This window comes from Lytechinus variegatus, chromosome 2, assembly GCF_018143015.1.
Source record: "Lytechinus variegatus isolate NC3 chromosome 2, Lvar_3.0, whole genome shotgun sequence".
Classification (NCBI taxonomy): Eukaryota; Metazoa; Echinodermata; class Echinoidea; order Temnopleuroida; family Toxopneustidae; genus Lytechinus; species Lytechinus variegatus.
The window spans coordinates 62,187,260-62,202,000 of NC_054741.1; the positions used below are offsets into that span (position 1 = coordinate 62,187,260).

The 14,741-nt window shown below is 36.8% G+C and overlaps 1 protein-coding gene across 2 annotated transcripts; it reads left to right on the forward strand.

Moving 5' to 3' along the window:
* Window positions 1-1,541: 1,541 nt before the first annotated feature.
* On the forward strand, window positions 1,542-13,807 carry LOC121408566. Of its 2 annotated transcripts, none has more exons than XR_005969054.1 (3): window positions 1,542-1,760; window positions 11,792-12,005; window positions 13,164-13,807. XR_005969054.1 is itself a non-coding variant. In XM_041600080.1 (3 exons), exons 1-3 carry the CDS (start codon window positions 3,998-4,000, stop codon window positions 13,345-13,347), a joined length of 405 nt encoding a protein of 134 aa, XP_041456014.1. In that variant the 5' UTR covers window positions 3,873-3,997; the 3' UTR covers window positions 13,348-13,807. The 2 variants fall into 2 exon arrangements, 1 of the variants encoding a protein (XP_041456014.1); XM_041600080.1 differs by lacking the exon at window positions 1,542-1,760 and adding an exon at window positions 3,873-4,004.
* Window positions 13,808-14,741: the final 934 nt, after the last annotated feature.

A 14,741-nucleotide genomic window follows, 5' to 3' on the forward strand; every position in this document is an offset into this window, starting at 1 on the left:
TGTATCGATCTGGAAGACATGACGAAAAAAAATCATGTCATGTAGGAGGCATGATTTAATTAGGAAAACATATATGGATATAGGGCCTAGACACAAGATGAGAGCTGGTGATGAGAGGGACACAGTTCTATGTTTGTGCTCATTATGTACTTCACTTTCCTATTATTCCAGCTATACAAACATATCACTGATGACAGTAACAATTTTATGGCTGTAAAGGTTGCATGCAGTTGGGTCATAACTGAAGTCAAAGATTCAACCAATGTTGGGGAAACATGTTTACTGATTGGCTTTCATCCTTGAATGATAATCATTCTGAAGGACTTGGTAGAGCACAGTGCCAGTCATATACCCAGTAATCTGCGTTTTCTCATCAGTGATGTCAAGAAGTAGATCAAGGCAAATGATGATCTCATGTTTAAATGTTCTTTTTGTGATGGCTTAATCCTCTCAAGGATGTGCCCTCTTCATATCTAGAGGATCATAGCATCACTTCATTCAGTCAGTTTGCAAAAGTTGCATCGGGAGAGGAACTGGCCCAGTGCTTTAGAATAAGTCAAATTTGATCTTTTGGCATTTGAATACCTTGGCTTCTTTCAGCTTGTAGATTTTTTCACCATATCTTTAAAAGCTCTCAATTCCTTAGGGATGAAAATGATGATGATGAAGATTGCAAATGTAATGATAACGACAGCGACTGTGTCAATGATGATAATGGTTATGATGGGAAACCTTCAAGATATTCTCATCTGTGGAACACTCAAGGAAGTCAATAGCTCCCTATATTACAAGAATTTTGGAGGGGTCATCAAGCTTTTTGGCCCAACTCAATTATGGGGCGCCAAGTGTCCGCCAGTATATTCTGTGCAATTCAAGCAATTCCGTACACAAAATGTGTTTTTATTCAGACGAAAATCTTTTCGTCATGACGCTGTTTTATTTCGTACACGAAATTTATTTTGTGTCACACAAAATTAATTTTGTCTCAACGAAAAAAATTTCGTCTAGACGAAATGTAATTGCGTCCACAAACTTTTTTTGGCGTGCCATACTCCGTCCAATTCACGCCATTCCGTACACAAAAGTTCTTTTGTTCATATGAAAATGATTTCGTCATGATGCAATTTTATTTCGTATACGAAATTATTCTTGTCACACAAAATAAATTTTCGTCGAGACAAAATGTAATTTCGTCCACAAAATTTATTTCGTACACACGAAATGAATTTTGATCTAACGAAATGGCACCCCAAGTGTTCAAAGGAAAATTCTGTAGGAAAATTTGTGTTTCACTCCAACGAAATGCATTTCGTCATGATGCAGTGTGATTTCGTATACGAAATTTATTTTGTGTCACACTTATAATCAATTTCGTCGAGACGAAATAAAATTGCGTCCTCAAAATTCATTTCGTTGCGATGCGAATATCTATTCCGTCGATGAAATGATTTTGTGTCACATCACAAAAAATTCCGTCGACGAAATGATTTTGTGTCACATCACAAAAAATTCCGTCCATGTAAAATAATTCTGTCTCCTCTTTCTGGCAGGGTATATGAGATCGTCGCTGATTGGCTGCACCTTGCTCAAGCCGATCTTCGATCGATCGATATCCGGCCGCGGGACGGTCACACTCACAGGTCGGCATGTTGGTGAACCTTTCCTGTTTAGCTTAGATTTCACGTTATCATGGTTATTCATGCCAACAAGAGCTGCAAACAACTTCTCTAATTAGTAGAATGTGGACGGACATTGCATTCGTAAGTTCAGCTATGTTTGAATTACGTTGAAAACAAAATGGGAAATCGTAGTGGTTGCCATACCTGCTACTTTCATTTGCAAGAAGCTGTGTACTGTAAAAATTATAGTCCCATGTATTCAAGTTTGTGTACTGTAGTCAGACAAAGGGGGGGGGGGATTGGTCTTTTCTGCACACCTAAAATGGTGAGGAATTATACAGGCTGAAGATATTTTGGCCTAGAACTTAGCAAATAATGTAAAATTCATACAAAGCAAAATGCTGAAAATTTCATTGAAATCAGATGACAAATATATTTTTTTTAAATTTGAAATAACAAATTTATTCAACAGTTTGGGCATGTTGGGCGGGCTTGGCCGCAACTTGGCACAAGTTTACCCAGCCTCACTAACCTCGTACCCCGGGGCCGGGGCACTTGAACAAAAAAGTGGTGGGGGTGTGCCGCAGGAGAGACAAAAACGGGGGCCTTGGGCTTGGAGCGGGAGTATTGTAAAAAGGAGGGTCCTCGGAACGGGGTTTGGAACTAAAATTTTGTGAAATGGGGGTCCTTGGAAGTTGGAACGGATCGATCGCCAGCGTGTGAGTACGTGCGTATGCATCCCTATGGAACGGGCATCCGTGATGCAGCTAGCGCAGCCTCCGCCGGGTGCGCTCGCTCAGAGACGATGGTCGGACAGCGCTCTGTGGCCGCTTTTCACCAAAATTGCAGCAGATCAATGCGACCGGAATGGCGTAACGAAAAATATGCGAAGCTTTGGAGCGAATTTCTTCTTTTTTCTAGATAAGAACAAAATGCTTTGCCTTGGAGCAGCTTTCTTTGTTTTTTTCTCAATAAGACAAAAATGCTATGCCTTGGCTTGGAACGGAAATTTGGGTGTAAAAATGGGGGTCCCCTCCGCGGCACATACCCACTATGCATTATATACTGAGTGCCCCCCCCCCCGGGCCTCGTACTAGTGTGAGTGCCCTAGCCTAGGCTACTCCACTTACACGTATTGCGATGTTTCAGTCTTGATTCAGGCCCTCTTCAAATTCAGCTCCTCTGTAATTATGCTCTCGCAGACAAAGTCCGGAGGGGGCATTAAGCGTTCCATCTGTCCATTGATTTGCCTGCCTCCCCCCCACCCCCACTTGGTTTCAGTGCAATAAATTGAAATATATTTGATTGTTTTTTTTTTAAATTTAGGTGTGTTGGTAGATGACACTCTAGGCAACGTGCCTATTAATTCCTGTGTTAAAAAAGTGAGTGCACGCGAATTAAAAGTTGGACTTAAATTACTAGATTTTAACATGGAACTCCATTAAGAAAACTATTTTTAATTAGTCCCTAGATACTACTTCTTTTCTTGGGGTATTGAAGCCTATTCGTCCAGAACTTGCTCAACTTTTGCGACTAGCCTTGTCGCCATAGGGTTGTACACATCCTCGTTTAATACTGATTGTCACGTGACACGGCAATGTGTGTGTGTGTGTGTCGTTAGGCTGTTTGGCCTGTATTCAAGGCGTTCTATCCGTTATGATTTTATATTGAAGCAGAATACATCAGGTATAGGCCCATGTCAAGTCAAATCGATACAGGGATCGAGGAGGGGGGAGGGGTAGAGGAAAAAATTCCCAGTCACATGGTATGAAAATGATATTTTTTAATGATTGTTCATGCATTAGGGCAAACCCCTGTGTGGCAGGAGCATGATGAGTAAAAAAAATGAAATAGTAGAAAGAAAGAGGCCGAAACATATGGCACGTGGGAATAAAGTTGCTTTATATGTTCCAAGCGAATGAAGCAAGCGAGAAAAAACCTTTCGTGCAAATCTAAATTTGAGACAGATATCTTACCTTACACTTTTCCTAATTTTGGTTTCTTTAATTCCCTTCATTTTTTTATATCTTGGTTGTACGTAGAACATTCGGGGGGCATGCACTGGGCATAACCCTGGCTTGTGTACCCCAGTGCTAAATCAGCAGGTGGGTTTTGATATCTCTGGATCTTTAGCAATTTTAAAACTTTTTATAGAATGGATGAGAAAATCCCTGCAATCTGATTGGTTGAGAGCAATGCAAAAATTTTACTGGGCTGCATGAACGATATCCCGATAATCAAAACGCAACGATATCCACTGTAAACAAGCAATCGCCCGAAAAGGTCATTGTGATGTCATCGCGCATGTACTGTTACCGTCACTTGTTTACGTCAAAATTTGAATTTCGATCAAAGCAGAATGAATCAAAGGATGCAAAATGATCTGTAAGTACAAATACGGTACCGTAATTGTCATTGGGATTAAAACTGCCCACATACTCGTTAGTTGAGAAGTCCAGACATACATGTACGATCTAACGTTAGATCTATACTGCCCTGGGCTGGCTGTGCACAGCGAAATATCCACTGCAGGCCCAGGCAGGCGCTGGCCCCCGGCGCGGCCCGCATACACACACACAGCTACATGTATTGGAGGTCGGAGGCTGCCTCAACTGCTCAAGATATAGTCAATGCAAAGCTGTATCTGGCATTTTGGGTATAACAATATCTTTGTGGCAACATTATCCAGTTAAGCCCATATTTATGTTGTCCAGGGTTATCAAAGTGTCTGCGCTCTGCATTAGATTTTGGAATTTTCATGCATCGATCCGGTAAATAAATCATGCGTCCAGTAAATAAATCATGCGTCCGGTAAAAAAAATCATGTGTCCGGTAAATTAAATTTACCGGACGCATGAAATTATCATGCATCCAGTAAATCATTAATTTTTGTGGTTTATTAAAAAAAAAATTCCATTCTATAAAACAGATGATGCATGGGTTTCTTTCGTGGGTCAGTGGAACTGTGTGCATGTGGTTACCTTGTACACAGAGTTCCTACTGACCCACTCTAACGCATCATTTGTATATAGATGGCTACTATTTTTTATTAAATCGCGAGTGTAGACCTAAATGTAATTATAGAAAAACATTTCGTTAAGGTTTTTATTTTTTTGACCCCCCCCCCATAAAAGAAGGAAAAACAATTATAAATGAAGTTATAATATACACCCCTTTAATGATTTCGCTTTTTCTTCTCTCTTTTCCCCTCCTTTTTTTTGGGGGGGACCTTTTCGTTTATTTCCCAGTCTTCCCTTTCTCCCCCCCTCTCTCTTTCTTTCCTTTTCTCTTATCTGGATTTTTTTTCCGGTGAAATCCACTAGGGATCAAGGGCCAGCCTGCATGCCCCTGCAGCGGTTTACGCCTCTGCCGTGGTATACGCATGATCTTAACCCTAAAAAGACTGAATCAGCCCCCCCCCTCGACATTTTTCGTGATAAATCCGCCGCGCAAATCTTTTTGACCGCGTTGCTCGCTGACTTTTTACTTTCAAGTCTCGCACAACTTTTGAGACCAAAATTGTGACCCCCGGGTACACAGTTTCGAAATTACGCAACATTTCGTTCGTGCATGCAGACCCAAAATTACTCAAAAACGTGAATTTGTGTACAAATCCAATACAAATAGTGTTTTTAGCCAAAATTCATAAATGTATTATTATTTTTCCTTTTACTGCTTAAGATCAATTTATTTTATCTTTTTCATGGTCAAAATAAAGTCCCTGACAATTTCCATTGAAAAAACAATGAAAAACAAAGTCGAAAAACAATGAAATACATAAGAAATTTAGAAAACAATAGAATACATAAGAAAATAAACATGATGTTGAAATTTTTTAAAAATAAATTTGATCAGATGCCTATCTAGAGTAGGTGAAACAAAAATTAGCATTTCAGGGGCATTATTTTATTAATTAGAGCAAACTAATGATTTTACGCAAAAATTAGCATAATTAATGAAACATGAGATTTTTTGCATAATTTGATGTGATAATTTGGTAGATTATGCCATGGGTAATGTGTGCCAATTTTCGTCGCGATCGCGCAATCGACGTCCGAGATCATAAGGGGGCGCTGAATCAGCCCCCCTCCCCAGTCTTCTTAGGCATCGAAATAGCCCAGTCTATTTAGGGTTAATCATGATTAAAACTAGAGGTAAATCCAAGATTTTCCAAAGTAGGGGGGGGGGTGGGGTGAATTTTCTCAAGTACAATTAGACAACTCCCAAAAAAGGTTCTCACTTAAAAAAAACCGGTCATTTTGTCTCACGTAAAGTGATGGTCACTAAAAATGAAAGTCATTTCGTTCGCGTGATATTCGGCAAGCTCCCCCCAAAAAATAAATAAGAAAAGGGAAAGTCATTTTGTCCATGTTATATTTGGCAACCCCCCCCAAAAAAAATTAAAATTAAAAAAAAGGTTTTAACTGTAATAATGATCGAAGGTAATTTTGTCTTGCGTAAAATTTGACAAATGAAAAATAAGATTGTCACTAAAAAAATGAATGTAATTTTGACCCACATAAAATTTGGCAAGCCCCCCCCAAAAAAAAATGAAAAGGTTTTAACAAGCAAAAAAAAGGCTAAAAAGAGAAAGAAGAGACAAGAATATGAACGAAATATATCCCCATTACAAATAATGCTGTGATCATCATGAGGGAGGGGTCGCATAACTAATATAATTCCAAAATATTTACTATAAATCTCAATAGGGGGATCGTGTAGAAATGCTCACCAACAGTGAGCATTAATATAATCCATTTTAATTTCAACTAATTTTATAAAGTATTAAATGTCTTCCCACCAAATGAAAGTCATATCGCATAACTCCAATTTGTATTAAGGCGTACATTTACCAAAGTCTTGGGTTTGAAATCAGATTCAGAACAGCATTGTCCAACCGGCAACCCATATTTTGGGTAATGTCGCCTATGAGGTCCAAACATTAACATTAATCATTGGTACTAGGAGTGTGTGTGTGTATTTTGAGTTTTTGACAGACGTATATCAATCAGGTTTGATTATTTACGTCTGGGACCGACCTTTAATGTCACAATCCGAAAGACGTGATCAGGGCTCGAACCTCTGCATCAATGTGTAACTTCCCCACAGCTTGGAGTGGGTGACACCATAGGAGTGGATGACACCATAGTAATATAATAATAATAATATTCCACATATTTATATAGCGCTTAATGCATCGGAACGACGTCTCTAAGAGACTAAGCGCTTTCCAGACTCAGTATTACCACGGTCATCAGAACCTTGTATGCCTGCGTACAATGTATGCACCTTCTCCACTCCCTGGGGAGCACTCCAACAAGAGTTCCAAGACTCAATTGCTAGGCATACTACATTATACATAGGCTTTCACATCCTACCAGGTACCCATTTAACACCTGGTGGAGAGTGGCAAAGTGGATTAACGCCTTGCCAAAGGACGCTAGTCCATGGCGGGATTCGAACACACGACCCTCTGATAGTACAGGCCAAGTTTGAATTTGGAGTCGGCAGGTCAAAACACATTAAATATGCAATTTAGTTTCCGCATGATAATGTCTTTTTTATGAGTTATGAAATATTCTACTTATTTGAACAAATTTGGGTGTGTAGGTAGATGATACCAATACAGGCTAAGTTCGAATTCGGAATATGCTGGTCAAAGATCACAGCTCATTAAATATGCGAGTTGGATTCCTCACGATATCTTATCAAAAGTCATCAGATTTTTTAAAATTTGGGTGTGTTGGTAGATGATGATGCACAGCATTTATATAGTGCCATATATCTGTTAAAGACATTCCAAGGCGTATTGGAGGAGCCAGCCAATCTGGGTCGCCTACAAGGGTGCGCACACAGAACTGTGACCCGCAGGTATCTCCTCCCAATTACTGGTTGGGGGTATCCGGGTGGACCACTACACTGGGTCATTAAATATGCGAGTTGGTTTCTTATAAAATAACATCAATATGAAATAATCACGTAGGCCTTATATAAAAAGTGCAAAGGCAAGCAATTTTTTTTCTTACTTTTTTTGGAACTTTTATATATGTATTTAGGATGTATTTTGTCCTGAAAATTTAACATTCTAGGCACCGTTTGTGATCCTGAACAAGATGTGTGTGTTCTAGATAATTACTGAGAATGCCAAGCACGAACATAATTTTTAATAAGTGTTCTAGCATGATCCTGTTAAGGACTGTTTAACCATGAGGATGGTACATATTTCAATAATGGGAATGCGAAGCACGAGCTGAAAATTGTTGACATTCCGACCTAAAAAAAATGGTCATTTGTTCTATGCACTAGATCATAAAATGATAGGTACGTAACTAAATAATTGATGCGAGTGCAAATTGGGAATTTGAGTGTGGCAAACTGATTCTGTTTGGTTCTGCTTGCGTAGACTGGGGCCCGTTTCTCAACACCGTTAAGTCTTCTAACTTCTTAACTAAATTGGAAATAGTTAGCTACCTGTTAGCGAACTGTTTCACGAATCCCTCTTTGCCAAGATCGGGGACAACTTGACCAAATAGTTATGACATCTCCAAACCTGTCATAACTTACTTCTTTCTTAAGGATCAAGTCCACCTCAGAAAAAATGTTGATTGGAATCAATGGAGAAAGACCAGACAAGCACAATGCTGAAAATTTCATCAAAATCGGATGTAAAATAATAAATTAATGACATTTCAAAGTTTCGCTTATTTTGAACAAAATAGTTATATTAACGAGCCAGTTACATTCAAATGAGAGAGTCGATGATGTCACTCACTATTTCTTTTTTTTTTTTATTGTTTGAATTATACAATATTTCATTTTTTACAAATTTGACAATTAGGACCTCCTTGCCTGAAGCACAAAATGTTAAAATAATGTAATTCCACGTGTTCAGGGAGGAATGACACTTCATTTCACATGACAATGACGAGAAAATAAAAATAATTCATATTTCATATAATAGATTACAAAAGAAATAGTGAGTGATGTCATCAGTTTCTCATTTGCATATCGACCGAGATGTGCATAACTGTTTTGTGAAATGAAGCGAAACTTTAGAATGCCATAACTTTCTTATTTTACATGCAATTTTGATGAAATTTTCAGTGTTATGGTTGTTGAATTTTTCTCTTTTTATTCAAATAAAGTTTTTGTTGGAGTGGACTTGTCCTTTATGTAGTGATATCATGTGGATAGACTGTGACATTCAAATGAGCCTCGAAATTTGAAAATTTTATTACGTAATAATTTAAAGAAAAATGAATTATATAGCAAACAAGTGGGATAAATCATTTAATAGTAATTGTAATGCACAGAAATTATAACAAGTGTTAATTTAAGGTAGTAAAATAATTGAATTGACAAAGATTCTACCACTTCAGGTCATCCATAATTGGACTCGTTTTCAGACCCTTATCAAAATTTTAATAAATTCTTCCTCTAATATACGCATAGCATTCATAAAATTGTGCGTTTAGGTATCTAAAGAGTTTAACAATCCATGATAATATATTTTTTGATGATGTTTGGAATCCTGAAAATCTGTTTGATTATCATCATATTAAAGGCAAAAAGAAGCTGCTGAAAACTGCTTATCTAAAAAAAAAAAAGAGCCAATGGAGTAAATTAGAGAGTCAAAAGGGGGCCTAAGCTTTCGATCCTAGCAGAATCTTCGTCGGAGGCAAAATGACAAACATAAAGTGGAACAACCATGATATAGACCACAAACATCCAACAGCAACACTAGAAACCATCATGTTAGGAAGAAAGCCTTATGGTTTACTTACGTAAACTATTCAAATTTTATATCTTGGGATAAATATCTCAATGTCCACTTACATGTGATTTTTTTTATCATGATATGAATTAGTGTTAATTTCATTTCCTCAGAAATTTAATGCCCATGTCTGCATGTTTAAGTACTTTTTAAGCATATTTTGCCTCTATTTTTTGCAACTTTTGGAAAATTTGCTATTTTGTGACTAAGGCTACGTCTGGTATGTACTTTCCACCAATAGTATCAATATGATATTAATGGATTCTAGTTAATCCTTTTGGGTAATTTTGGAACTAATTCTGTGTTTGGTAGATAAATAGGACTAACTTGTCCAGGTGTTGAGAAACGGGCCCCTGCTGATGAGTAGGCCTAGAGTTTTTATGCCCCTGCAGATGAAGCCCGGAGGGGGCATTAAGTGTTGCCCCTGTCAGCCCCCCCCCCCCTTGGTTTCCGCGCAATAACTTGAAAAACATTCAATGGATTTTAAAAAATTTGGTGTGTAGGTAGATGTCACCAAAATACAGGCTAAGTTCACAGCTCATTATGCAAGTTGGTTCAAAATTTATTTTTTTGATTATATTTATATGCGTATTGATTTCTGCATGATATTAAGTTCAATCATATTGAATAGATTTCTGATCGCGTTAACTGGGGCCCGGGTTGGCACGTTTTAACCAGTGTGTTTTAAAACACATTTTTTTTACTTGTGTGTTATAAATAAATCCTCTTTCTCTTCCCCCTTTACTCTTTCTTGATTGCTTTGTCATGTTCCTCTTCTCCCTGTTCAATCTTGCACAGCAATCAATATTAAGAATATCATTTTAACAAACAAATCTATGTGATTAGCTCACTTTTATCTACAATAAATTCGTAAACATGGCAGGGCCACACAACATTCAAGACTATTTTTGGAATGCATGCATGGTTACGCAGTTATGATATACACAAGTGCATATTATCAGATTCCGAATTGCTTAAAAACTTGATTTCATGTACAACTCAATGTGAGTCATTGCCAAAATTTGTATCTGTATCATTATTTTCAGAAATTGCTGAAAATTTCTATTAGTAATAAATTTGAAAATCTGTACATAAGAAAAATGAAAAAGTAAAAAAAAAAAACATTACCAGTAACCTACATAGACTGGGCTATTTCATTTCCTAAGAAGACTGGGGGGGGGGGGCTTTATGATCTGGGCAGTCAATCATGGGATCACAGCGATGATTGGCAAACGCATTACCCATGGTATATTCTAAAAAACTATAATCAAATTTTGCCTAAATCTCATTGCTAATTTATGCGTAAAATCAAAAGTTTGCTCTAATTAACTAAATAATGCCCCTGAAATGATCACTTTTGGTTCACAGACTCAATATATTTCAACATCACACTTATTTTCTTATGTGTTTATTGTTGTTTCAATGGAAATAGTCGGGGACCATATTTGACCGTAAAAAAGTTGAAATTAATTGATTTTAATCAGTAAAAGGAAATATAATGGCACATTTATGAATTATGGCTAAAAACACTATTTCCATAGATTTGTACGCAAATTCACATTTTCCAGCAACTTTTGGTCTGCATGCACTTCCAAAATGTTGTGTAATTTCGAAAACACATACCAGGGGGTCGCAATTTTGGTCTCAAAAGTTGCGCGAGACTCGAAAAAGTGAGTGAGTGATGCTGTAAGTCTGTGAGTGATGCGGTAAAAAAAATTGCGCAGTGGATTTATTGCAAAATATGACAAGGGGGTAAATCAGCCCCCAGTCTCATAAGGGTTAAAAACATTATATAGGCCTACTGATTGTTTTTAATATACATTTGATCAGAATTCCTGAATTAAAAAAATAAGTAGTTCAAGGGCTATATTTATAGGTTTGAATTGAATTTGTATTTTATGCCCTAAAATTGGTATAATTGATTCAAATGAAATAAAGCATATTGATTTACCCGAAATGAAATTAAGCTTTGAAACCCAATGTATATCAATTTTTCCATTGTGCAAATTCTCCTCGCCCCCCCCCTCGATTGACAAGACTCAGGATACCTAGGGACAACACGTATATAATCATGTATTAGGAATGAAATGTCATACTTATAAAGTGTTTTTTTTTGTAGGCATTCAATTTCCATGATTTAGTAATTTGGGGGGAAATATCAACTTTTCTGTTCAAAATTCATAAACAAAATTGTGGTAATCTCTTATTAAAACATCAAGAACTGAAATCTTATTTTATTTAGTGTATAGTTTAATTGATTTACAGAAAATTGCATCATAAAACAATAAAAAAACATTTTGTACTACAATTCTGCGGGGGCATCTGTTTCCTTTGGACACGTCAAACTTTCTTAATTATGTGTAATTGATTCTATGACATGTGTTTACATTTGCTGCAGATTCCCATTCAGCCATTGGACTGAACCGGTACCAAGACCGGAACTGTAACACAGTAAGGATGGTCAATATGAAGCGAGCTTCATTGAATTCCTCCAAGAGCTCTGTACTCTGTTCTGATCATTTTGAAGATGCTTGCTTTGACCTGGGCAGACGATACGTCTTAAACAGGATGCTGTCCCAACCATATTTGATTTCCCGCCTCGTCTTCAGAAGGTACAGTGGATCTATATCATACATGCGTTCTAAAGAAATATATATTCTGTTTTATCTACCTTTGTTTTGATAGAACATTGCTTTAATTATTCAATTTTCAGTAGCAAAATAGAGATGAAAATTATCCTAATCAGGAGGATAACCATGGACCGGGGCCTATACTGTGTATTTACAGTAAACTACTAAATAAATATATTTTTTAAAATTTGGTTTAACTCATAATCCTGGGCTACTTTGAGATTGCATAGCCCAGGGAGGGGGAGGTGGGCTTTTTTGGTCCCCCTCTTCAGATCTTGCCTCTGATCAAAACGAAAACCAATGCACACATCAACATCAATGTAATCTGCAAGCATGGAACTAAAGGTTACAGAATTCATTAAAATTTATTGTTAATAAATTATTTATTGTTAATAAATTAGTAATGCTAATTTATGCGTAATAGAGAATTCTTTGTTTTAAAGGTTAATCTCTAAAGAATTCCCGAAATTCTATGATTTCTAACAAAGTTGCTCAAAAATAAATGGTAAATGACATTTCTAATCTTATGTATTTTATTGTTTCTATAATTCCATATGTATTTCTTTGTTTTGGGGCCTTATGTATTTTATAGTTTTTTTAATGGGATCTGTTCATGGCACTATTCTGATTATAAAAAGCAAAGATTTGATTATTTTCAACCAATAAGTGCAAGAATAATGATAAATTTGTCAATTATGACTGAAAATAGAATTTCCATTGGATTAAATGTGTATACAAAATAATATTTTTGAGCAATTTTTGGTCCGACATAAACTCATAAAATGTTGGGTAACTGAATATCCGGGTATCTCAAAAGCTCTGCAGAATTGACCAAAAAGTAATCATGGTACCTCATTTCTCATTGTGGACTTATCATGAAAAATGTGGATGGGGAGGGGAGTTTATTAAGCCCCCCCCCCCCCCCGGGGCTAGATAGGGTTTATATATCATGTATATTTTTAAAAAAATTATCTTGTTGCAAGTCACTGCAAAAGGTTTGATTTCTAAACGAATATTGTTCTTCATGGATAATCGAATATTTGATTGAAAAATTATCTTTGAATAGTTATCTTTTCATTCTTGTATCTGTTTTTGTTCAATATTGTTTTTCTTATTTTTTTATTAATTCGTCTCCTACAGAATTCACCCAAACCAAGGTATTTCCCAAAAGACTTTTCGATTCAGCAAACAACCTCCCAGATACTGCAAAGACACCAGTGCCAAAGTCTTCAGCACCTTAATTTCTCGAAGACCACTCCTACTGAATACCAGAAAGTCCAAGAGGGGTAAAGTGGAAGTCAACAACAATAATGGACTGTATTAAAACTTGGAGAAGAGGCTGAAAACCACACAGAAGTCCTACCTTATACATTACTTGCTTTTAAGTTTGGACAAACATTGATTTGCACAACTTTACAACAAAAAATTTACGCTGTGTGGATTCTGATTATTTAAAATAGCTCAATGAAAACGTTTATCACTGGGCATGTAACAAAAATGAATTCATTGAATTTGAAGATGTCTTACAGTATATTCATTCTGATTTGAATGTCAGAAGAGAAAAAAGTTTGTGAAAAGTAGGAATGACGGCAAGCTGACAGAAGAATAGAATACATGTAGGATAGAACAAGGCCACAGTTATAAATGAGCTGTTGGATAGAGACAAAAAGATGAATTAAGAATGGGGGTGATAGAGAAATAGAGACAGGAATTGGGGAGCCTGTGATGAATGCCTGAGAAAGTAAAAATTACCATATTTTATTTTTTTAAGGATTTGAACAGTCAGGAAGAATGTGGTCTTTTTTCTGTTGTTATTTCTCAAAATACTGGTATGTTTTGTGTACAGAAAGGGGTATAATCCTTTGCAATAATCACTCTCACAGAAAATATTAACTAATCAAAAGAAAAGTCAAATATTTCACTGATTTACAATTGTTCGGTCACTCTCATATCTAAAGTTACCCCCCCCCCCCATCATTTCAAGGTATTGGAGAGAGAGGTTGGGCAGGACATGGCTGTCAGCAGAAAAAAAATGCAGGGTGGGGCAAAACAATTTTGGGATATGTGCGAGGGAGCGAATGCGACAGAGCAGAATTTTGTGGGGGGGGGGATATATGCGAGAGAGCAAAATGACAGAAGGAAAATGCAGGGGCCAAGAGATTTGAGGAATATGTAAGAGGGAGCGAAGTGACCAAGCAGAAGAAATGTAGAGGACAACAAATTGTTGGGTATGTGAGGGAGCAAAGCAACCAATTAAAAAAGGAGGTTAGTCAAAACGTTCTTGAATATGAGTAAGGAAGCAACTTGTTCACTTCCGAGCAGTAGGACTCGTTTTAAAATAGCTTAGGAAATATGTGTTTCCTAAGCATGGTAAACACATATTGTAGGCCTATAGTACAATTTAGGTGCTCTAAGAGTTAAATTCTGAATGAGCTGCATTTGCTGGTAAATCATGCGCAGAGGATCTTTGTCTTTTATCCATTTCTACACTTTTCTTTAGATTTCAGTTTTAAGGCGGGAAGGATCCCACCCTCCTGTGGATGCTAATATTTTGACTGACCCTGGGTAAATAGAATAATTACAAAAACAAAAATGATGTTTTAATATGAGATTTTTTAATGCCCCTTGAAAGTCCACCATCTTTCTCACTCTCTCCATCTTTGTTTTTATTCATTTTAACTTTCCAATTCTTTCTCTCTTGATATCTATAAAGTTCAG